The sequence below is a fragment of the Eublepharis macularius genome, chromosome 14 (genome assembly GCF_028583425.1).
Source record: "Eublepharis macularius isolate TG4126 chromosome 14, MPM_Emac_v1.0, whole genome shotgun sequence".
Classification (NCBI taxonomy): Eukaryota; Metazoa; Chordata; class Lepidosauria; order Squamata; family Eublepharidae; genus Eublepharis; species Eublepharis macularius.
In genome coordinates this window covers 57,892,343-57,917,353 of record NC_072803.1, presented here as the reverse complement: position 1 = coordinate 57,917,353, position 25,011 = coordinate 57,892,343, and the positions used below count along the sequence as shown (strand labels likewise).

Genomic DNA, 25,011 nt, shown 5'->3' with positions numbered 1-25,011 from the left:
AAGCATCAGGGGAGCAGGTGATGTGAAAGACCTTGGCCCGAGACCCCTGGAGAGCTGCTGCCAGTCAGAGAACACAACACTAACCTTGATAGACCAAGGGACTGACTCAGGATAAAGTACCTTCGTGAATTCAAGTATTCTGTTACTACCAGTATACCCAAGAGGTATTTCACTGCTGAAATGCTGTATACAACAAAAGGGGGAAAAATGAAGAGAACAAGACTCTGCTGAACAGCAGAAAATTTACTTTATTGCAAATATCGTTTCTTCCTCTCAAGCCTAGAGAAAAATACACAGCGGGCTGGATCCCTGATATCTTTGCACGATCAGCTCACTACACTGCAAGCCGTCTATGGAAGAAAAGGAAAACAGAGGGGGGGCATCTTCCTTTCAGAGAGTGCAAAATTCTGCCTGAGGAACTGGCAATGCATACATCAGTCTATGGCTTCCCAAACTGGTTGTGTCTGTGACAATTGTCCCCGGCAGGAATTAGCTCAAGAGGGAAAGTTCCATCCTAACATGCCATAACCCAGCATATTAGCATGGAATCAAATCTTTGATTTCAGCAGTACTTGTTTCCCAATAGTGAATGTAGGCGAATGACTTTGGGGGGGAAAAAGGGGGGGGGGGACACATAAAATTCACTTCTGAATTTTGCACTAAGCCAGCTGAAGAGCAAATGCAGATGTAACTTCAGCTGCAGTCATCTGGTCATATACAATGAAGCAATCCCATTACCTTCAGTGGAAGTGTTTTTTACTTGCAAGTCAACCCAACTTTTATCACTAGTCACGGAAGGCTAAAAAACCTCAAGAAACCATTTTTCATACAGTAGCCCCACTGACATTCAAGGTTTCATCCATAGCACAATCCTCTTACATTTGTTTAAAAGTAAACTCCACTGTGGTCAGGTGTACTTACTCCCAAATGTAAGAATCACGGGTACTATATGTTTTACCAAACTTCCATATACATGTGTATCATAATGTGTGATAATCACACATATGCAGAGTATCATTGTCACAGATTACAAACTTCATGTATGCCGGGGAAGGATTCTGGCCCCATCCACCCAGTTACATAGGAATTTTGCAACCCAAAAGACTTTCCTGCACTGGGTAGCAGTTCAGGAGCGTAGGGTGTACTCGATTTCACTCTTTCCAGAATATTCTTGCTTTAGTCAGTAGGAACATTTCCTGAAATCTAATCCATTTTCAAAGACAGATTTCATAAGTATTTGTTGTCCACTTATATTACTGTAACTGGGTCTGCATGCATGTAACACAGAAGCTCACTAAACAGTACACATCCCAGAGAAAGAAGATGAGCCACTTCGGAAGAGCTGGAAGCGCATTTCTTCTATAGCTATCACCTCTTTTCCATCATACAGGGTGGTTCTTCTGACAAGTGCCCATTTCCTCGATCTTTTTCGGCATATATCTGTGCCATTACCGTACTTTAAAATAGGCAGGAAGCCATTTAGGGCGAGTCAGAAACCGAACTGGAAGTCAAATCTCTAAGTAGAACAAAAACAGCCATCACAGCAGTCTGTACAATCACAGGCGCAGTCCACACCCATTTGAAATCAGAATCCACTTGCCAAGCATAACATCTATTGTGTGCCTCTAAAATTTTATATTTCCTATGAACCGTTAACCACACTTCTACCATTTCCTGGCTTCCCCCAAATCCTTTATTAGTGCTGCACCAGGCATTCCACTTAGCCTGTTTCAGTCCCATCTGCATGAGTGGAAGATGTCAATTAATAGCTCTGGCTTCCCCAATGGCTGCCTCCATATGACGGTACCAAGGCTGAATTTTGGTGTGAATCATCATGTCATCAAATGCTTCCAGCCCCTCCATGACTCGTAGGACTCCATATACAGCCTGTGCAAACGAAAAAGGAGAGAGCGTGTAAAGCTGGTCAAAAGACCATTAGCTATACATATAGTGTGAAGGGGTCATAGCTCATTGGGCATCTACTTGACCCATGGAACATCCCAGCTTCGATGCCCAGCAATGCTGGTTTGGTGATTTCAGGCAACAGGGTTGGGGAAATACTCCCTTAATCTGAGCCCTTGGAGAGCCACTGCTTATCAGAAGGGATGATATCACGCTAGATGAGCAAAAGCTCAACTCTGCATGATCAATGGATGGAGCTGAGCAGTGTTTTTGATCGTACAAAAGAGTCGGTTTCACTGGGAGATGCAAGAGACCTGCTATGGGAGAGCCCAACTCCCCAACAGGTGACAAACATTACGCTGGAAGACTATTTTATCTGATCTATTCGACATGGTCATTTTTTGTGAATGTGCACACATGGCGACTGCTGAGATTTGCCATCCCAGGGCATCCATCTACTCTCAAACCTTCCCTAATCCCAAGTGGTTATCATTGCACAGGAATTAATCAGCATAAGAAAGCAACAGTCACTATGCACTGATGAAATCCAAGTGAGACACCCTCTGTCTACAGAACATTAAGCCAGATTCCACTGATAATCACCCGACTGACAGATCGTATGAACAGCACCTCCTTCTCTAAGCCAGGTTATCACATACCTCATACACCCACCACGAAAAAGACATGGACTCCCCTGTGAAGAAAATGCTCTTTTTCTAACTTATTCAGAAGCCGTATTTCTTGAAACCTTGGTCAAGAGGCCTCATGTTAAACTAAGAAAATTCCTCTTGCCCCAAATCCCCCTTTCTTTCTACCTGAGAAATGAGTTGTCTTTAGAATCTCAACTTGCTGCGACCTCGGAGATAGGATAACACGTTCTGCCTTGTCAGCAAGTGAGCCTCCGTGACACAGCTATCTGCAAGCTAATGAACATTCCTGATTGCTTAGATTATGCGTCTGCGAGATTGGGTGGGTGCTACCAAGGACTGCAGATTCGGTCTCACTCTTCCTTCCTCATGTACCCATCTACCTTTGGTGACATCAGCACTTGGACACCTGATTGGCTAACAGGCCTGGGCCACTTTGGTTTCCAAATGACATAAAAGTAGCTACCCAACATGGGGCTTTCAAGCTTTCGGTGAGTTTCAGTGACTTCTGCAACTCGCCCCAGCTTCATTTCTGGCTCGAGATTCTGTGGACGGACGCTCATGCAACTTGGTTCTTGACTTTAAAACCTTAAAGTAATATTCATTCTGCTGAACGCACTCTGTGAACTTGTGAACCACCTACCATAATAACATTCTGTCTTGTGAACTCTACTTGCAAGCCACCCTTGCAAGGTAGACTTCTGTTAATTCCCTCATAGGCTTGGAGCTTTGACCCTTTATTTCTGTGCTTAGCGGTAGACAAAAGGAATGGTGGCAGCTTACTAAGGCAATTGTGAGACTTTCTCTCATTCCCAGTTTTGTAGCTTGTGTGAAACCAGCCTACAGGGCACTGTGCAGCTCTTCCCCTCAGCTGGGTCGAGGCGGTGGTGCCCTATAGCCCATGACACCAGCCCTTATACACAAATTATAAAGCAGGCAAGATCCCATATTTTGTTAGACCACCTTCTGTCAGTTTAAGAGTACATCAGCATTTCAGTTTCTGCAGTACCAACTAAACAAGCATAGCTAAAGTTCTGAATTTACCAGCAATAGCTATAGTAAGTTTCAAGAAAGAAATGGATTCATTCGCTCAACTTCTCTGACAGGAAAAATGGATTGCTCATGTCTCAGAGTTTCAAAAGAAATCCAACTTGATTAGCTGAGGGAGCATTTCTATAGAACAGCGTGGGAGGAAGGGTGTCTGATACTTCTCTTTATTTTAATAAAAATAAACTTTAAAAAAAATTGCATTATTGACTGTTTTGGTTTTAAATCAGTATCTGGCCAACAACAGTGGCCTGTAGTGAATGATTTTAAATGGTGTGCTTTGACAGAGGGAACAGACAACCAAGAACTATTGACACCAACTGGCTCCGGCCAATTCCTTACCAAGTCAGCAAGGTTCGGCTGGGATCCCCCCATGAACATTCGATGTTTGCCGATGGCTTTTACCCAATCATTGGCTGCTTTGTACAGGTCTTCTCTGACATCATCTTGCAGATGGTGCCTGTGTAAAGAGAAAGTACAGCATTCCACTGCGACTCCTTGTTTTTGTCCACCTTTTTTTGCATCAAGATACAGTTGCAAGACACAAAGGTCTTATTCTTTAATTTAAATTTCTACCCAGTCCTCTAAAATTAGGACAAATCTTCTTATTTTTTATGTCATTTATAGTCCACCTTTCTCACTGAGACTCAAGGCAGATTACACAGTGTGAGATCAGTACATCAGTATCAAGGACATTTCCATAAACAATGCCGTACGGTAAATAGATACAAGTTCACAAAGATATCTCATTAGCAGGAATCCAATATAACATAGTGGTGAGGTCTATGGTCTCTAACTCATTAGCAAAGTATCTGAGACTCCCTCCCTACAATACAGCCCTCCTATCTGAGTAAAAAGCCTTTTTGAATAATTCGGTTTTGCATCGTTTGCCGAAAAACAGGAGAGTGGGGGCTCTCCTGACCTACTCAGGCAGGCCATTCCACAAGGTAGGGGCCACCACAGAGAAAGCCCGTGTATGGGCTGCTGTCGATTTCGCCGATGTGCAGGGTGGCACCTGCAGGAGACCCTGTTCAGAAGAGCAAAGCTGCCATGGAGGAGTATAGGGAGGGAGTTGTGGTCACAGATATACCGGACCAAGGCCGTGAAGAGCTTTGTAACTGATAACCAATACATTGAACTTAGCGTGGTAACTAATGGGTAGCCAATGGAGTGACTGCAGGATTGGAGTGATGTTCATGCGCCTGCTCGCTCCTGATAACAGTTGAGCCACAGAGTTCTGAACCAATTAGAGTCTCCTAGTTAACTTAGATGGCAGACTTATGAATAGTGCATTACAAGAATCAAGTGTTGATGTTACCATAGCATGGATCTGGGTGGCCAGGTCAGCCATGTCGATGTAAGAAGCCATTTTCCAGGCTAGGGAGAGGTTGTAGAAAGCATTTTTAAGCCGTTTGAAGAGGATTACAGAGGGAGATCAACGGGGTCATCCGTCGCTCAACTGTGTAGTTGTTACATATTTACATACAGCTACACAGCAATGTGAATCTTCTGAGATGATCTGGTTCAAAGGATCACTAAGCCTTCTTATATATCTCACCTAGTTATAAGGCTGCAGCTAATACTGAAACAGATCGTTGGCCAGATGGTGCCGAAGTAACGATTTTCCACAGTGCTCTGTAAGGCAATCTTATTTAAACAGGCCTTTTGATGAGCTGTTTTTCAAACATGCAACTATTAATTTTGTACTTGTTTACTGTGTGCTATTGGAAGCTTTTACTACTTTTTCATCTCTAGTTCTACAATACTCTATGCAGGGATCATTTCGTACAAAAAGAGCTGGAGGAACTCATTAGCATAACTCATTAGCATATGCCATGCCTCTTCCCATCACCGGAAGTGTGTCATTAGTATAACTGATTTGCATATGCCACACCCCCTGACATCACCTATTCTGGCTGTTTTGGACCCAATCCTGGCCATTCAGGGCCAAAATTGGGCCCAAAATGGCAAAAAGAGGCTGAAAATGGCTGAAAAGGGGGCCAAATTGGTAAGGATTGGGCCGCTGATGAACAGGAGAGTGATCCACCACCCATCAGAGGCCCGATCCAGGCCGAATCAGGCCCAAAATGGTTGAGTCAGGGGCCACCTGACATGTGACCTCTTTGGGGAACTGCCGGAACCGCGTTCCGGTGCGTTCCCCCTCAAAATGAGCTCTGACTCTATGTATTTATACAGACAACAGAAATGTAGGTATATGGGCAGTTACTGATTTTGCCCATTTACAGTTGTAGGTCATCTTGGGATCCTAAAGGTGGAAACACTAAACACAGAGTAATGGAACTCCCTCAGTTACTTCCAGCAGTCTGATTTTCCCACACAGAACTAAAAAAATAAAATAAAGTAACAAGCCTGGGGGAGGACGTCAGAAGCACCCACCTGCTCTTCAGTCTCTTGCTGATAAAGAACATAGCAGCAGCCCCAACGTATTTGGCAAAGAAGCCTTCCAGTGTGCCAAACTTGCCCTCGCGGACAATGTAATCAAAAGAGGCCAGGGCCTCGCCAGGCGTACGATAAACGTTGGGTGAGATGAGGTGCACGAGCCAATCATCTACCCATTTCCGCCATTTCATCTCCTCCCTAAAAACAAGAAATAGAGCTGCTTTATTTCAAAGAAAAAAAGTGGAGCCAAGGGAAAACACAACTGGGGGGTTGGCAGAAAGGAAGTGGTGCTAATAGGGTAGGAAGCATCCTAAACTAGGGCTTCTCCCCACTGCATTCTCGGCACAGAATTTCTTACTGTCATTCCAAACGTGATTTAGAACAGAAAACCGCAAGCCATAGGCTAGCCTGATTACGTCAATCTACAATATCCAGAAAAGTTAGTGGTACAGTCTTTTCTGCAAGGGGGTACCGCTTTAGACTGCAAGGAGGAGGGATATTGTACACTCCTTTATGTCAGGAACTCTCTCCCAGCTGAACCCAGCATGTCATGGAGGAAGATTCTAGCCTAGCCTTCTCCTGACAGGCTCACTTTCTGTGTGCTGGGAGCCTTTGTCTTCCATCTTCTACAGTACTACATTTTTATCCTGACTCATCTCCAAGGAGACCAGGGGCAACATTCCTGTTTTTTTCTCCATTTTATTCTCAACAACCCTATTTGATCTTCAACTGGCGCAAGGTCACTCAACAACCTTTATGGTCACGTGAAGGTTTGAACCTGGACCTCCTCAGACAAAAGTAGATACTCTAACCACTGCACTTATAAGAATGCCCCTCCCCCCCGCTTTCTGAAGTAGCAACTGCCTGTAATTATGCCTTTTCTCCCCTGGATATACAGAGCAGCTCTGAAGTAATTCATATGAGAATGAATGTATAACAACAACAACAACTGTGCTGCTCTTCTAGACTGCTCTTCTAGACAGATTAGTGCCCCACCCAGAGAAGTGAACAAGTTAGTGTTATTATTATCCCCACCATACATCTGGGGAGCTGGGGCTAAGAGGAGTGGCTTCCCCAAGGCCACCTGCAGAGCTCATGGCAGTAGTGGGATTCGAACCAGTAGAGTGCTGATTCTCAGCCGAACCATTTAACCACATATCACTCACTTGAAGCCACAAGTCCCTGGTGAATTCTGACTCAGTTCAGACTAGTGATACTGCTAAAATTTGAGATTCTAAAGTTTGGAAGATGAACCTTAGTGGTTTGTAATGTTTCTTCAGTATGGAGTGGGGTGGGAGGAAGAAGAGAAGGCAAACAGAAAGAGTGCCTGTTATGACCCTTACTTTCTCTAGGGTAGATTGTGCCTTTAATCTTTCCCTTAACACCCTCTGGGTAGTTTGCTGCCACCAGGAATATTATATTCCAAGATATTTTATTTAAATTTTCCCTTCAGTAATGTGCCTAAGCGTCAGGCTCCTTCGTGGTTCTATGTGGCCCTGAGGATAGGAATGGGATATATCAATGACAGCTAATCTGGGATATAACAAAACCAAAACAAACTTTTATTTTTTCAAGAAGCATATCGGTTTCATAAAAATAGTTTTTAAAGTTACTTCATTTAAACTCATTCACACAGATCGCTTCTAAGGCTTCACACACAGTTTGCCTCTTTCTTCTGACTCAATATTTCTCTCACAGAAATGCTTAAAACTGCTCAGGCAGCACACAGCCAGCCTCTCTTTCTCTCTGACTCTTATTCACAGAAATATTAAACCTGCTCAGGCAGCACACAGCTAGCCTCTCTCCTCTGACTGAATATTATTCACAGAACTGTTTAAAGTTACTCAGGCTGCCCACAGCTTGCCTCTCTTTCCCTGACTCAATATTTCTCTCAGAACTGCTTAAAAATTACTCAGGCTGCACACAGCTTGCCTGCTTTCTCTTGACTATTATTCACGGAAATATTAAACCTGCTCAGGCAGCACACAGCTGGCCTCTCTTTCAGCCTCCCTGACTGAGTGTTCTTTCACATACATACTCGGTTCAGGTTCCATACAGGTTATATTTCTCTCATAAATACTTCAACATACTCAGGCAGCACACAGCTAGCCTGTGTTCTTCTGACTGAAACTTTGCTCTCCACTCTCAGTCTAAACTGCATTCACTCCGCCCACACTCTCAGGGCCAAACTACAAGTGATGAATGACACAGGTTGGACACTTGTCAGCTTCCCTCAAGTGTTGATGGGAAATGTAGGCAGCTTGGCAGAATGTTGGACAAGTGACAGTTGAAAAGTCCATTGGACAGCAGTCAGAGAGCCAAGCTGCAAGACCAGGACGCCTACATTTCCCATCAAAATTTGAGGGAAGCTGACAAAGGTCCAACCTGTGTTATTCATCACTTGTAGCTTGGCCCTTGGTCATCAACCAATCATATCACTCGCTCGTCCCTCTCTTTCACCCCCACTCTTCACCGATCTCACACCAAGCATTTAAAGACACATGCACACATTTACTTGAAATCAATACAGTGCCTCTCTTCCTTCTCTTCTCTGGCTTATTGATATCACTCACTGCAACAAATTAAAGTTGAGCTAGGATCCACAGGAGAAATCCAGTAGCCAGGTGAGGCACTCTCAGCAATTTTATTGGGAATGCTACAGAGTTTACCAGATATTCCAGGTCTAACTGGGCATGGGAAGAAACCTGGTTATTTCAGGTATGGTTTGGTATTTTCAGGTTTCAGCAAATTACCTGTTTACCCATTCTATTTTTATCTATTTTATAAATATCGTATTTACCATATATTCTCAATTTTATAGATCTTATACTTTAAAACTATTGTTATTTAGTAATTCTGTATTTGTCCTTGATTTTAACTGTATTAAATTATGCTTAAGGCCTATGGCCATATAAGCAAATTAAATTATGGATGATGAGAATGAAGCAGAAGGGAGGGTGTTTTTCTGCTCATCGTTAATTCAGACATTACATCAAACCACAGTTAAGGTTGCTTAGCTATAGTTTGATGTGGCGTCTGAACTGACCAACCGTAGTTTGGGATCAAGCAGCAAACCACAGTTGAAAACCATGGTTTAATGTGTGCTTGGAAACCATGGATTGTGCTTAGAGTTTGGTACCATGTCTTAACTGCTAAATCAGAGTTTCAGCCATTGCCTCACCACCAGAGATCACTGCCTGATAGAAAGGGGTGAGCTGAAGCAGACAGAAAATGAAAAGCAAGCACGGTTTGCCTGTGGATTTAGAAGCTCAGTCCATGTTGTGCATTCTATACCACAGCTAGCACAAATTAGGGATCGGCATGATGACTGAACTGAACTTCTCTGAGGAAGCTATACACATAAGCACTTCTCTTGCATCAAATACCTACGTCCTTGCAGCTTTGATCGGGTAATGGTGCACCGTTTCCTTCTCATCCAGCATGAGCCAGTATTTGTTGCCATAATCCGTCACTTCTTTTCCCCGTTCGTTGATGGCTTTCATAGGAGGGTAATAGGACACAATCTCATCCAAACTCTTCCTAGAAGGAAAAGGTAATGGGGCAAAAACAACAAGAACAACAACACATGTAAGTTTTTCCAGGAGACACACGGACAGATAGACACTCTCCTAAAATCAATGCTCTGGCCATTTCCGGCCATTTCTGCCCAGTCACATCTTGGCATTAAGAGCACATCATGCTATGCCTTACTGCAAATAGAGAAGGAAGTTCTCTGCACATTGGATTCACTAGATTTTGCACGGCACGCATGCCATAGCAGGGTGCAGTAAAGATGGTTAAATGCTATAATACATTAGAAAGCACATCCAGGGCAGGAAAAGTCACACCTGCTGTGAAAGCAGAAGCAAGTAAAACGGAGGTGTGCGAGGACAGCATCCGTTACGTTCAACTCAGGGAGATGTGCGAGGACAGCATCCGTTACATTCAACTCAGGGGAAAAGGCAGGCAGTGTAGAAAATGTTGACTTATTTCTCAAACGCAAACTAAAACACCGTCAAATGTAAAGATCAGGATGGGTAGCCATGTCAGTCTGTCTGTAGCAGTAGAAAAGAGCAAGAGTCCAGTACTACCTATAACAGTAGTGAGCTGTGACTCATGAAAGCTCATACCCTACCACAAATTTTGTTAGCCTTATTAGTGCGACTGGACTCTTTCTCTTCTCTACTGTCGGAAGTAAAATCACTTAGGAACTGAAGTTTGTTAACTGCTATTTTCTTCCTCAGACTGTCATGGAGAGATAGTAGCATATAAACAATCAAACGTGAAACGACTTTCTCCCTGCCCGTCTCCCTACTTATTCCGTGTCACACACATGTGTGCTCTGCCCCCCACACTGCTTGCTGCCCTCTATGCCCCTCCTCCTCCCTCACAATCTGTCACTTCAGCACATTAGAACTGAGACAATAGCAATAACGTGCCCGCCCCACACCAAACGTGCCCTCCTTTCCCCCTTCACAGCTAAGAGCCAAGCTACAAGTGATGCCTGACACAGGTTGGACACTTGTCAGCTTACCTCAAGTTTTGATGGGAAATGTAGGCATCCTGGTTTTACAACCTGGCTCTCCATTACAGCTGCAAGACCAGGACGCCTACATTTCCCACCAAAACTTGAGGGAAGCTGACAAGTGTCCAACCTGTGTCAGGCGTCACTTGTGGCTTGGCTCTCAGTCATGGTGCAAAGCTGAGAAGAAAAAAAAGCCTGTTAAAGGGCTTAAAGGGGAGTGGGGGCACACAAAGTCTAGCTCTGCTTAGGTTAAAAGCGGATCTTATCTCCATGCCTGCCTCCCTGCAGGAAGACTGTCTAATGGATTCTCCACCCACAGCCATCCACAGTAAAAAGGGGTGTATTTTTGAAGGGGGGGTATGGGATCCACATGAGTCTTGTTCCAAAGGAACCCAGCATCACATGGAAGCACCCCACCACCACCACCACCACCAAAGCAGGCGCATTTAGCTAGCCACACAGGCCAAAATCTCCAAGTGGAAGCAGTCCAAGAAGAAAAGTGCTCACAGATTACAAACACCAAGGGAATATCACTGATGAATCAATCAGGATACAGAGCAGCAGTTAGCGGGAGTTAAATTCCAAATATTTATTTATTCGCTTATTTCATCTACAACCCACTTTTCTCCCAAATGGGGACCCCCAAGCAGCTTACATCGTTTGCCTCTCCTTCATTTTGTCTTCACAACAACTGTCAGGGAGGTTAGGCTTGGAGTGTGTGACTGGCCCAATGAGACCCAGGGCAGTGTGAGGAGGATTCGAACCTGGGTCTTCCTGACCCTGGTCCAACACTTTAACCTCTACACTGTACTGGCTGTCCTGTGCGCTTGCGTTTCAATACACGTAGTAGAATTTACAGTGCCATTCATTTATGATTACAGTGAACTATTAAACATCTTAGCCAAAATCCACCTTATAGCCATCCCCCCACCCATGGTTTTGTAACAAGTTGGGGGCTTGCAAGGAATCACAGTAGGGGAAAGAAAAGATTAGAAATCTCCCCATCTCTAAGGAGTCCCTCCCCTTGTCTAAGATCTCAGGGGCTTCAGAAGGCTGATTTCTCCTCCCTTCCTTTTTTTCCCCTTTAACTGACTCTCACCTGCTCTCAACATGATGTGCTTGAGAAGAAGGGTCTTGTAAGCCTGTACTAAAAAGAGTTCGGGGCCTAGGTCTGATTAGCAGACTGCAGATACTTTGATAGACCTTAGGCCAGGCCAGACTAGCAAGTAACTGATGCGTACATAGGCTTGTATTAATTTGCATGTTTAGCAAAGGCTCATAGGGCATGTGTTTGAAAGGGCCATGTCTAGGAGAGGCGGTATAAAGCAGGATTGGGCGAGCTGAAAAGACTGGGACAGAGAGAGGAGCGCTAAAGGCTCTCTGAAAGGCAGAGCTTGTTTCCAAGCTTTGGATCCAAACCAGATGCAGAGCTGAAACGGCTAGCCAGGGAGGGCTGAACACTTATCCCTTGTACAGCAGAGGTGGCTAAGAAGAGCTGAAGAAGCTGGGGAAAGCGAAAAGCAGGAATTGTTGACAGCTGAACTTTTCACTGCCTGCCTGAGATCAACACCCTAGTACAGAGCTGCCCCATGTCGTCTTGCCAGGAGGAAAGGGGAACTCCTCCTAGGGCAACAAACACACTCAAGGATTCATCCAGCATCTTCATAAAAAGAGTTTCTGCTGTTGCAAGAAGACCTCCTGGATATGTGGGACTCTGTTCCAGGCATAGCCTCTGGATGAACCCACAGTACTGCCTGCGCCCTCAACGAAGTGGAGTGTGAGGAGGACTCTGCTCTGGGGACACTGGTTAGTGAACCAGCATGGATAGCTTTGGGAACATTTTCACAGTTGCGTTCTGTTATATTTAAATAAATTGGATTTACATTTTAAATTTGTGAACATTACTCTAGAAATTGGACCTGGCCCTTGGGACTCCGGGGGTTGCGCTCCATCTTCATCAGTCTGGGTTTTTTGGTGGGGGAGGCAGGGGGAGAGTGCCCCAAGTAAGCGCAGACCTGCCTTGTCTGTAGGATTCAGCCATTCATAGTACAATCCTATGTACTTTAGACATACTGAAGTCAACAGGTTAGTCTGGAGTAACTGCACAGAATAACATTGTCAGTGATAAACTGTTAAATGTACAGTATTGTCAGTTTCTGCCATGGCAGCGGTGAAGCCTTGGGCACGGATATCTGCGGGCAGGACCTTGGGCATGAGTAGGCTTGAGATTGGTCCCTGGATAGTGGAAGGAGGGGGATATACAACACCCTCGCACCCTCTCAGCCACCTATGGACCTGTCGAGCAGAAGCCCTCTGCTCTTCCTTCCTGCACTGCCCTTTGCCAAGTGAACTCCTTCTTCTCCTCTCTCTCTCTCTCATTGTGTGTGCAGGGCCAGGCGTATCTCCTGCTTGCGTGCTTTGCCCCTTGGGACCTAGCACCCGGGGAGGGGTCTGGGGCTCATCTGGGGCTGCTCCCAGGTCTCCCGGGGTATGTTGGCTGCCTTCTTGCACATCCGGGGCTCCCCTGGGCCCCGGTGTTCTGCTGCTCTCCACCTGCTGTGATGGCAGTACGCTTCCCACAGGCCCCAGGTGTTGTAGCTGTGGTAAGTTTGGGGGGTGCGGGAAGCTCATCCCCGGACAAGTATACAAATCTTCATGAATACATGAAAATACATGAAAGTATACATGAAATGTATAGCATACAAATCTTTGCACAGTATAAAAATCTTCAAGTACTCAGAGCGGAACCACAAGTGACGCCTGACACAGGTTGGACACTAGTCAGCTTCCCTCAAGTTTTGATGGGAAATGTAGGCATCCTGGTCTCGCAGCTTGGCTCTCTGACTGCTGTCCAATGGACTTTTCAACTGTCGCTTGTCCAACATTCCGCCAAGCTGCCTACATTTCCCGCCAAAACTTGAGGGAAGCTGACAAGTGTCCAACCTGTGTCAGGCGTCACTTGTGGTCCCACTCTCAGTGTCTTAAAGAGCTACACTGGGGCTCTTCTGACTTCAATCTTTGGATTCAAATCACTTATGTAGACCTTCTTCTAAAGAAAACGGGAAAATAGAATCTGTTGCATCAGAAGACATAATGCAGGCCAGCAGTTTTGTTACCCAGCCACTTTGAGAACAGAGTGAGTAAGAGTGCCCAGGCCCCAAATCCCACCTTCCAAGCTTTCATTAACATAACACATCCCATGCCCCTCTTTGTCCTCTAGGGATCAAGCAGCGCCCCTGCAAGGGCTGGCTTGGGCTCATGACATGACCAGCTGGTGATCCTTACGAGTGGAAGTATGATTCCAAATTTATGCACGAATACATTGCTTATTTAGAATGTGTTTTTGCAGCCCAGAATGGAAAGAACAAGTTTTTTCCTTACCTGGAAATCAGATAGGTTTTAAGGGCACTGATGATCACCGAAGAGTCATTCAATTGCTGGATGGGACAAAACAAAGAAAACAAATTACAGCAGAACTTTTACAAGCATTCAAAGTATATCCAAAGGGACAGCAGGCCTAGAAGAAGCCGCACGCTCTAAAGGGGTAGCTTTGTTTGTTCACTGCAGCAAAGCCAGTTTTCTTCTTGGCTGTGCAGAGCATAAAAATTTGGCACTCTGATGGAAAACAGCAACTATCACCCAAAGGTGCTTAAATTGAGGACACCTGGCAACTGAACGTGCCATTGGTATGGACTCATCAGCGTTCCAGGTTTCTTCGGTGCAAAAATGGAAAAGTATAGTACTGCCTTCAACGGATGACTGGACCGTGTAAACGATGGAGTTAGCAGAGATGGCTAAACTTACAGCTTTGATCAGAGATAAAACATTGTCTCCATTTATATTAAGTCAAAAACCACTTACTGAGTTTCTGCATGAGATGGGAAAAATGAATTAATGATCTGTGGGTTTGATTTCTAAGAAGATAATTTGGGGGAAATTAAATAAAAGGGGGCAATACTGAAAAGGTAAATTTGGAAGGTATTAAGACTACTAGTATAATGTTTGTAAATATATGATAGGTGTTGTAGAGAAAACTGAAAATGATTTTTATACATGTATTATTTTTCTTTGTTCTTTTTTAACATTTCTGCTTTTTCTTTTTCTCCTTCATTATTTCTCTTTCCTTTTTAATGGGATTTTAAACTTATCAATAAAATAAAAAGTACTGTGAAAAAAGACATTCCAGGTTTCTTCCCCTAATAAGAAGGTGAGTTTCTGAGAATCTTGCTACCATAATAGGACAGCACAACATGCTATATGGGAAGGCCCATACCACAGGAAGAACAGTCCGGGTTACAATCTCCAGTTAAAGGACCTTAAACCACAGAACTTCAAAATTTCTTGGCCTCGGATTTTGAAAAGATCAGTGCCAATCAGAGACAATAGCATGGGACTAAATGTGGCTCACACCAAACCATGGCTTGCACTGACTGCAACTAGGAATTCAACATATGATTTAAGCATCGAAGCACATAACTGTGGCAAACCATGGATTGTGAATTCAGATTTCACACTAAAGTTAGCACCAGCCCACTTCTCACCACAGCTTTGAATTCACTAGCTAAACTCAACCCACTGTTTATAGATTAGATTCAGACACTGCTGAATCTAATATGCAAATAGCTTGCATATTATCATTCTGGCCCCAATCTGGGAATCCCAAATCTGTACAAATCGGGTCTGATTCGGGTATTTTATCCGAATCAGAAACCCAAAGCGCACACCCCTACTTGTCACACCAAATCACAAGCATCTTTAATAGTGGGAAATTCAAATACAGGATAAAATTTCAAGAACTCTGCTGTCAACCAAGGACATGCACTTTGCATCAATAAAGCCCAAATTTGGCAAACAACTGGAATTGTAAAAGTAGGTGATATTTCACCGTGCACATAACAACAACAACATTCAATTTATACACTGCCCTTCAGGACAACTTAACACCCACTCAGAGTGGTTTACAAAGTATGTTATTATTATCCGCACAACAATCACCCTGTGAGGTAGGTGGGGCCGAGAGAGCCCCTAGAAGCTGTGACTGACCCAAGGTCACCCAGCAGGCTTCAAGCAGAGGAGTGGGGAATCAAACCCGGCTCTCCAGATTAGAGTCCTGCCGCTCTTAACCACTACACCAAACTGAACTTAGAGCAAAGAGGGGATTTGGTTTTTTTAAAAAAGGCCTGCTGAAGGGAAGGCAATCTCTAGGAATGATACGGGATGCTAGATATTTATCTAACAAAATGAACAACTATTATGCAAGCTCAAGATCCATCAAAGCAAGGAGGCTTAGCATGCAGCAATTAGAACTCTTCTATAAATGGGGGAAAAACTCACACATTTTTGTACAAATGCTCAGAAACCAATAATTGTTATTTATAGAGCGGTATCAGTGAATGCAGCACTTTAGAGGAATACAACCTAAGGACACATCTCCCTGTGCAGAGAAATAAGTAATCTAAATTTAGAGCAGGGAAGGGGGAGGGGAGACACTGGAAGAAAACTGCGGAAAGAAGGGAGGAGACAACACAAGACTAATGTCAGCCTAGAGGTCACATCAGGTGAAAAACCTAAGGAGTCGGTCAGCTATTGTTCTAGCCAGAAACTCACCAGGGCACTTCCAGCGTCGGCCAAAAGAATGGGCACCTTTCTGTAAGAAGAGAACTTGATTTCCTTCCGCATGACCGGATTCACCTCCACGATTTTGTAAGGCAGCCCATGATAATCGAGGAATGCTCGCACTTTACTGCAGAACGGGCAGGTCTTGTACTGGTAGAGAGTCAGCTGCAGGTGGCCTTCCGGGAGCTGGAGGGCAAGAGCACCACCAACATTTTGGGTCACTGATCTGGCTAAAGGGATACAAGACACACAAACACCCCCCCCAAACCAGTGCTTAGACATTTCTAAAAATTAAGACATTCTGTGGTCCAAAACCAAACTGGCAAAGGGAGAGAGCTAATTTTCCATTTGCCTGGAGGTCTGGGGGTTTCTTTCACAAAGGAAAATTCGAAGCAAGAATCCACCACGAGCAATCCGAAGCAGTGCAGTCTATTCTGCTACCTCAGGGTTTTCCCATCTGAAACAAAACCACCAGATATATAATGTCTTCATTTGAATCTATGCAGCAACCACATCTTGACTACAATGTACAATTCTAGTCAACCCATCACAAAGCACCAGATAAGGTTGAAAAAGAACATTGAAACAAGGAGTTGGAGCACTTTCTCTAAGTGAAAGAACTAAAGCAGCTGGAGTTTTTCAGGTACGGAAAAATGACACCTACCAGTTAAGGGTTAATATTTATACAAGTATGCACGTTGTGATAATAGACACACATGCCTATCCCTCTGGCCTGGAAGTCTATTAGTAGGTTCTGGACTGGCATGGATGTACTTTTTTATGCAGCACAGAATTTGTTCATGAAAGTCATCGGCAAGACACTGAGATGGCTGCTGGATTATTTATTTATATTTATTTATGTCATTTATTGTCCACCTTTCTCACTGAGACTCAAGGTAGATTACATAGGGTGAGATTAGTACAATCAGCAGCAACCGACATTTCTATACAGTGTCAAGGACATTTCCATACATTACAGTGTCAATGACATTTCCATAAACAATGTCATAAGATTTTACAAAGACATAGAATTAGCAAGGATCCAATCCAGAGTTGAAAAATCGCTGAAACTATATTCATAATCAATTCTAGGACTGACATTAGACAACATGAAGCACAGGTAGTATAAAGGAGTACATATTTAAAGCAACAGATAATATGTAAGGCAACATAGTGGTGAAGTCTAGGGTCCCTAACTCATTAGCGAAGCATCTGAGACCCCCTCCCTACAATATAGCCCTCCTATCTGAGTAAAAACTCTTTTTGAATAATTCAGTTTTGCATCGTTTGTAGAAAGCCAGGTGAGTTGGGTTCTTTCCTGACCTCCTCAGGCAGGCCATTCCACAGGGTAGGGGCCACCACAGAGAAAGCCCGTGTACGTGCTGCTGTTAATTTCGCCCATGTGCCGGCTGGCACTTGCAGGAGACCCTGTTCAGATGAGCAAAGCTGCTGTGGAGGGACATAGGGAGGGAGGCGGTCCCGTAGGTATGCTGGGCCAAGGCCATGAACAGCTTTGTATGTAATAATAACCAATAATTGGTTTTAAAAGGGGCTTAGTTAAACCCAAGATCAGAGGCCCAGCAGCAGCTATTGAGCAAGGAAGCAGAATGAAGCCTCCATGCTCAGCAACATTATATCTTTGAAAACCAGTTGCTGGAGGCCAAACAGCAGGAAGGGCTGTTGCTTTCCTGCACTATCAATAGACTTCTTCCTGTTGGAAATAGGGTGCTGAATTAAATTACTCCACCATACTCTGATCTGGCAGAGGTGTTTTTTTCACTTGCTAGTTCAGGAATTCATTCCCAAGCAAAACACCTTGTGATGCACCTCAAGATACTTTCAGGTGGGTCACTGTGTTGGTGTGCAGCAGAAGAGGAAGATCTGAGTCCAATATCTTTGCAAATAGACCCTATAACATTGAAAAATCCTAAAAATTGACTGTACTAACTCACACTGTGGAATCCTTGAGTGAGAAAGGCAGACTGTAAAAAATGTAAATAAATAAATGTCCAAGTGAATTTCCAGGGCAGGACCTTGCCAGAGCCAAAGCTCCTTTGGTCGGATTATCTGAAGAAGGCCACTTGGAAAGCTCGTACCTTGGAAATCCAAGAGTCCAGTAGCACCTATAAGTCTAATGAAATTTGTGGTAGGGTATGAGCTCTGTGAGTCCCAGCTCGCTTCTTCAGATATTTCATACCCTACCACAAATGTTGTTAGCCTTACAGGTGCTACTGGACTCTTGCTCTTTTCTACTGCCACAGACAGCCTAACATGGCTACCCATCTCGTTCTCTCTCCTGGGAAATCCAGTTGGTCTTTACCGTGCCACTGGACCCAGATCTTCACCCTTTTATGTCACTGGCTGCTTCCACACACGTTGGATAATGCACCTTCAATGCTCTTTAGTGATCCTTTGGAACTGGATTTTCGTGTGTGCAACGAAAGGTTTTCTAAAGCGTATTGAAATTGCATTATTCAATGTGTGTGGAAACGGCCAATGCATCCCCATACGCTCTTAAAGCGAGGTTTAGGGGTGCACCGGGCGGCCAGCAAGCAAAGAGAGACGTGTTCAGACGTGGGATCAGGCCGCCTGCCCCATTTTTCCAGACGCTGCTGAAACTTCACCCCAGCAGGATATCTAGGCGAGGGGAATAAAAAGCAAGCTGGCGGCGCAACTGGGAACGCGCTCTGTGCACGCGTCCGAGCAAGCGTAGGCAGGGGCAGCTCCTCAAGGACTGAGGGTAGGGTTGCCAGCTCCACATTGGGAAATTCCTGGAGATCTGGAGGGTGAAACCTGGAGAACGTGGGGCTTGGGGAGGGAAAGGACCTTGGCATGGCATAATTCCATAGAGTCCACCCCCAAAAGTAGCCATTTTCTCCAGGTGAACTGATCTCTATGACCTGGAGACCAGTTGTAATTCCGGGGGATCTCCAGCCACTACCTGGAGGCTGGCAACCCTAACTGAGGGTGCTGCGTTCCCCGGCTTTACCTGCGCGACCTCCTGCTCCGCCTGCTGCTCCTGGCCTTGGATGCTCTGCCGCAGGGACTGGTACAGCCCGAGGGTGCCCCCCAGCCCGAAGGCGGCCCCCAGCAGCAGCGGACTCCGCTTCCCGGCCCAGCCCTGCAAGCCGCGCCTGGCTCCAAAGGAGGCCACGCACCGGGCCCCGCGCCTCGCCTCCGGGAGCCCGGCCGAGCCGCCGCCCAGCCGCCATGTGAGGCACCCCAGGCGCCGCCAGCCGCTGCCCGCCCAGGCCATCTTGGCGTTGCAGGGAAAGCGGCGCGGCAAGGCCCGGCAACCAACAGCGCAGCGCGGGCTTGCCAGCTCCGGAGGGTGGGGCGGGGCCTGGGGGCGGGGTTTGGGGGGAAGGAGCTTTTGCCTCCTGGAGGTCAGTTGCCATTGCGGGAGAGCTCCAGGCACTAATTTAATTTAATTTTAATGTATTAGATTTATATTCCGCCCTCCCTATACCAGCAGGCTCAGGGCGGATGGTTGATGAAAAACGAGAGCCGTAGGCGCGCCTGCGACCAAGAAGTGTGGCCCAAGACAGCAAACAGCGGCTCGTGTAATTCAGCAATGGCAGATCGTTGGAGTATTGTTGCAAACAGGCACGCTCTTGAGGAAGATGGCAAAGAGTCCAGTGACACCTTTAAGCCTAACCAACTTTATGGTAGCATAAGCTTTCGAAAGTCACAGCTCTCTTCGTCAGCCTCTTCCTTAGAGCTTGAGGAAGAGATACCAAACGAGCACGGAGCTAGCATCTGTTTGAGCGCATGGCTCCGGGCAGCTGATTTCGCCACAGACCTGTGAATGCAAAAGGAAAGATTTAATTGCCCCTTAGACAACTATTTATTTATTTTTATTATTTATTTGATTTGATTTATAGCCCGCCCTCCCCACAGATGGGCTCAGGGCGGCGAACAACATTCAAAAAATACGTTAAAAGTCACAAAGCCATAAAATCAATAATGCTTTTTAAAAAATCATTAAAATAAATTTTATTTATGTTCTTTATAGTCCGCCTTTCTCACTGAGACTCAAGGTGGATTACATAATGTGAGATTAGTACAATCAGTGGCAAGGACAAGGGCAGGCATTTCCATACAGTGTCAAGAACATTTCCATAAACAATGTCACAGGGTAAATGAATATAAGTTTACAAACATACGGTATTAGCAAGGATCCAGTATGGGGTTGAGGAATTGCTGAAACAACATAATCAATTCCAGGACTTACACTGAACAACATAAAGCACAGGTAGGATATAGGAGTACATATTTAAAGCAACAGGTAATATGTAAGGCAACATAATGGTGAAATCTATGGTTTCTTACTCATTAGCAAAACATCTGGGATCCCTTTCCTACAATACCTCCCTCTTAGCTGAGATTTATGATCTCTATTTGCCTGCAGGAACAATTGACAGGTAGCCTTTGGTATGGGCTCTCGGTGGTGCCTCCAAAATCAAGAAAATGTTTCACTTACTATTTCATGTGGCAAAGAGTATTGAATGTGTATTTATTTGTATTTATTGGTTATTGTGTATAGGAATATGATGGGGCATGCTGCCATCTTTAATGACTATTGCACTTTAACACTTAGTGAGTTCTTTAACTGGCTTTGCTTACTGCACTTTATGAAATGATAATAGACTCTATTTGGAATTTGTTATAAGACAGTTCAGTATTATTTTGCTGCTACTTATTGGTCACAGGCGAGCCTGCAGCTCTCGTTTTTTCAACAACCTTGCACCTAGTGACACTTCCTGGATACAGATTTACTACCTGGACGATGGCAACTGTAGTGTACATACTGTATAATGTATTTTAAAGATGTAATTTTGAATGTTTTATGGTTTAAAACTGTATTAACTGTTTAATGTAATTTTAAATTGTATGCTGGTTGTAATCCGCCCTGAGCCTGCTGATGTGGGGAGGGCGGAATATAAATCGAATATAAATAAATAAAAAATTGCCTGCCACTTCCAGTGTGTGCATGTAATTATATTTGTATTCATGTGTGTGTGGGGGGGGGGGGTGTTTGCCTTTTTAATGAAAAGTTTTGGATTGTGAAGGCCTGTGGCCATATACAATAAATTATCTTGTCTGTCTGTCTATTTATCCTTTATGGTGCTGCTGGGCGCCAGTTTGATTTTGCTGTGACAGCCTCACTCAGCTTGCTACCCCTCTGGAATTACAGATAGGCCAGGTTGAAAAGCTGCAATCAGTTTAAATCCGTGGATCGTACTCCTAAACTTGGTTAAGATCAGGACTGCAAATCTTCCTGATTTTCTTTGCTAAGAAGGCATCCTCCCCTGGTCGCCCCCACCCCATGCTAACAAATCATCTGTAAACTGGGGGGGGGGGGGAAACCAGTTGGTTCCTCTTTTAAATACAATGCCAATTCCTTGCCCTACAGCACCACTGTCAGACATTCACTGTTCCTATAACCATAAACTTAAAAAGAGTCCAGTAGCACCTTTAAGACTAACCAATTTTATTGTAGCATAAGCTTTCGAGAATCACGTTCTCTTTGTCAGATGCATGGAGGGCAGAAGGAAACTGGCCAAATAGAGAGGGGGGGAAGGGGGGAAGGAGGAGAGGGGGGATGTAAACAGCTCCTTTGATATGGAGATGCAGACAGCTCCTTTTGGTGTGGGGATCAGTTTGCTTGTGTAAAGATTCAAAGGAGTTTGCCGTGTTAGTCTGTAGTAGCAAAATCAAAAAGAGTTCAGCACCACTGCAGCACAAGCCCTCGATAACCACAGTCCTCCCCGCCAGATGCATCTGACAAAGAGAACCGTGTGCATAAACTTAAATAGCACTAAAGGCCAGGCCTCTTAAAGCCGCATGCTTTGGTGTGTCTCCAACTCTATGACTTCCCCTGGATGCCTGTTTAGTTTGTGTCGATTCAATTAAATTCTGTTCATTGCTCTGTACAGCCCTGCAAGAATTATGAGACCATAGATAAGAAAGTCAGATTTCCTGCTGTGGCTGATTTACACGGTCAGACAGTTTGACCAAGGTCAGCCCAGTATTGTCTGCTCTGACTGGTGGTAGACCTTTCATGTTGTCTGATGGATCAGGAAATAGCTGTAAATCGCTCCAAGCAAAATTCAGAAGGGAAAACAGAATCCATGCAATCTTTTTATTGGGGCCGACCCAAATGGCAGAAAGCGCTGTGCAAGTTTTCAGATTCATTAGTACTCTTCATCAGACAGCTGTTACAAACAATTTTAAAGGAAGGAGGGGCAAAGCCAGTTGTCTGGTTTCACATCTTGAGACCCAGTTACACCAGCCTTTGACGTGAGATGCTGACAGGCGGAGAGGTTCTAATTTAATTGCTTGAAGGTGTTGGATTACTGCACTTGCCTTCTGAACAGTAGGCCTTGCCCGACTGTTTTTTCCAGTATAATCAATTGTTTGCTTTTTCTTCCTGGAAAGCTTCTCTGTAACCCTGTTGTAATGTTGAAAGTTGTATCTTACAGCGGCTGTTTAAAGAATTGTTGCTATAATGGACATGATCCAGCCTAAATAGTGCATTTTAAAAAAATAACTATTTTTATTTTTATAATTTTTAACATTAACAATATATAAACTTTTAACACCAAACAAATGAGTTATATTACAATATTTAAGATATTGAGCTAAATAATCTAATATACAGATTTTTATGCCATATACAATTAATATAAAATAAAATCCTTATTTTTTTGGTAGAGAGTTGTCAATTGTAACATGGTTACATATTCACGAAAAGGGGACCATGTTTCTGTATATGAGGATTGATAATTGGGATTATTCATAGATATTATCAGGGCTTTTTTCCGGGAAAAGAGGTGGTGGAACTCAGAGGGTTGCCCTCGGAGAAAATGGTCACATGGCTGGTGGCCCCACACCCTGATCTCCAGGCAGAGGGGAGTTGAGATTGCCCTCTGCGCTGGTCAATCTCAACTCCCCCCTGTCTGGAGATCAGGGGGCGGGGCCACCAGCCATGTGACCATTTTCAAGAGGTTCCGGAACTCCGTTCCCCCACGTTCCTGCTGAAAAAAAGCCCTGGATGTTATCTGATCAGTTATTTTCTCCATTATCAACAGGTCCCAAACCTTCAGCAACCATTGTTTGACAGTTGGGATTTTGTCTGTCTTCCAGTTTTGAGCTAATGCAGTCTTAGCAGCCGTCAACAATAAAGAAACGAGATCTTTTCTCAGTTTTGGAACATCATTATCATTCCCTAAAATGAGCAAGATAATTTCTGGACATTTTTATATTTTGTATCCTCTGATGTTTTCTATAACTTCTAGAATTTTATTCCAATATTTTTATATATGTGGACAAGATCACCAGCAATGTATAAATGATCCAATGTTACCACAGGCTTTCCAACAACTGGCATTTGTTACTGCTTTACAGTAATAAAGTTTTTGTGGTGTGAAATACCATCTTGTAAAGATTTTGTATGATTGCAGTTTGATGTTTAAGGCATTGGTATTGTATCATTTGGAAGACCATACCTGATTCCGTTGATTTTCACATTCTTAAGTTTCATTCATTTCAGGGAATTTAAAATTTCTCCCTTTAAAATGCAGCCATTAACCCTGAAGTCTAGAGACTCTGTACCCATGAATATTATTCAGTTAGCACATTCTAACCCACCTCTCCAACTATCTGCTCAAGGAGGCTAACTGAACCCAAAGGTTGAAATCCTTATAACTCTTTCCTGGGAGTAAGTGCCAATGAATAAAATGAGTCTTACTTCTAAGTAGACCTGTTTAGGCTTGCTCTTGAAAGGAGGAGGGCTTGTGGTCAACCTGGGGATGTCTGAATGGTCACTGAAAAGAGGGCACGCCCTCTTTGGACCTTAACAGTGCAATCCTAGAAAGAGTTACACTTTCTTGAGCCCATTGACTTCAGTGGATTTGTTTAGGATGGTGTTTGGTAGTCTGATCCAGTGGACAATGTTTGCCTCTCTCTGTGTTTCCCACTAGGCAGCTTTGCTCATCTGAATGGAGCCTTCTGCAGCTGCCACCCTGCATAGGGGCAAAATCAGCAGCTGCCTGTACATACACATTCTCTGTGATGGCCCCCACTTATGGAATGACCTACCTGAAGAGGCCAGGAAGGTTCCCGCTTTCCTGGCTTCCTGCAAACTATGCAAAACTGAACTATCTGAGAGAGCTTTTTCACACAAGTAATAGGACTGTGGTGTAAGAAAATGGTTCAAAAAGATGCTTTGATAAAGGGATAGGGACTGTAGACTGTACTACTGCATACTGTCTGCTGTTGTAAGTACACTCCTATTGGATATTTCTGCATGGTGTAAAATGTCATATCAAATTGCTTATGTCTTGTTTCAGCTTTGTTTTTAGATCAGTATCAGATTTCTTCCAGTGTTCAAATTTCTTCAATCCTTACCCTATTGTATTGTTTTTTGAATGTCCCAGCCGTTGATCATATTGATCTACACTGTGCCTTGAGTCTCGGCAAGTAAGGCAGACTATAAAAATAAATGTTAAAAGTGCTTGACCAAATTTTGCCCAATATAGCAGTAATAGTAATTATAACAACAACATTTGATTGATATACTGCCCCTCAGGACAACTTAACACCCACTCAGAGCAGTTTACAAAGTGTGTTATTATTATCGCCACAACAATCACCCTGTGAGTTGCATGGGGCTGAGAGAGCTCTGAGAGAGCTGTGACTGACCCAAGGTCACCCAGCTGGCTTCAAGCGGAGGAGCGGGGAATCAAACCCAGTTCTCCAGATTAGTCTCCTACTGCTCTTAACCACTACACCAAACTGGCTGTGAATGGCTTAGCGGAGTTGTTGCTGTTGTTATTGAAGATAGTATGAACAAGAAAGGTGGTAATAATG

General features: G+C 44.2%; 1 protein-coding gene across 1 annotated transcript; it reads right to left on the bottom strand.

Annotated features, from left to right (window-relative positions):
• Positions 1-241: 241 nt before the first annotated feature.
• On the bottom strand, positions 242-19,458 carry PTGES2 (prostaglandin E synthase 2). Its single transcript, XM_054998648.1, has 7 exons — positions 19,127-19,458; positions 16,129-16,323; positions 13,903-13,958; positions 9,387-9,536; positions 5,994-6,194; positions 3,939-4,056; positions 242-1,887 (listed from the first exon to the last, which is right to left on the bottom strand). The coding sequence occupies exons 1-7, from the start codon at positions 19,391-19,393 to the stop codon at positions 1,759-1,761; spliced, it is 1,116 nt and encodes a 371-aa protein (XP_054854623.1). The 5' UTR covers positions 19,394-19,458; the 3' UTR covers positions 242-1,758.
• Between the last annotated feature and the right edge of the window lie 5,553 nt (positions 19,459-25,011).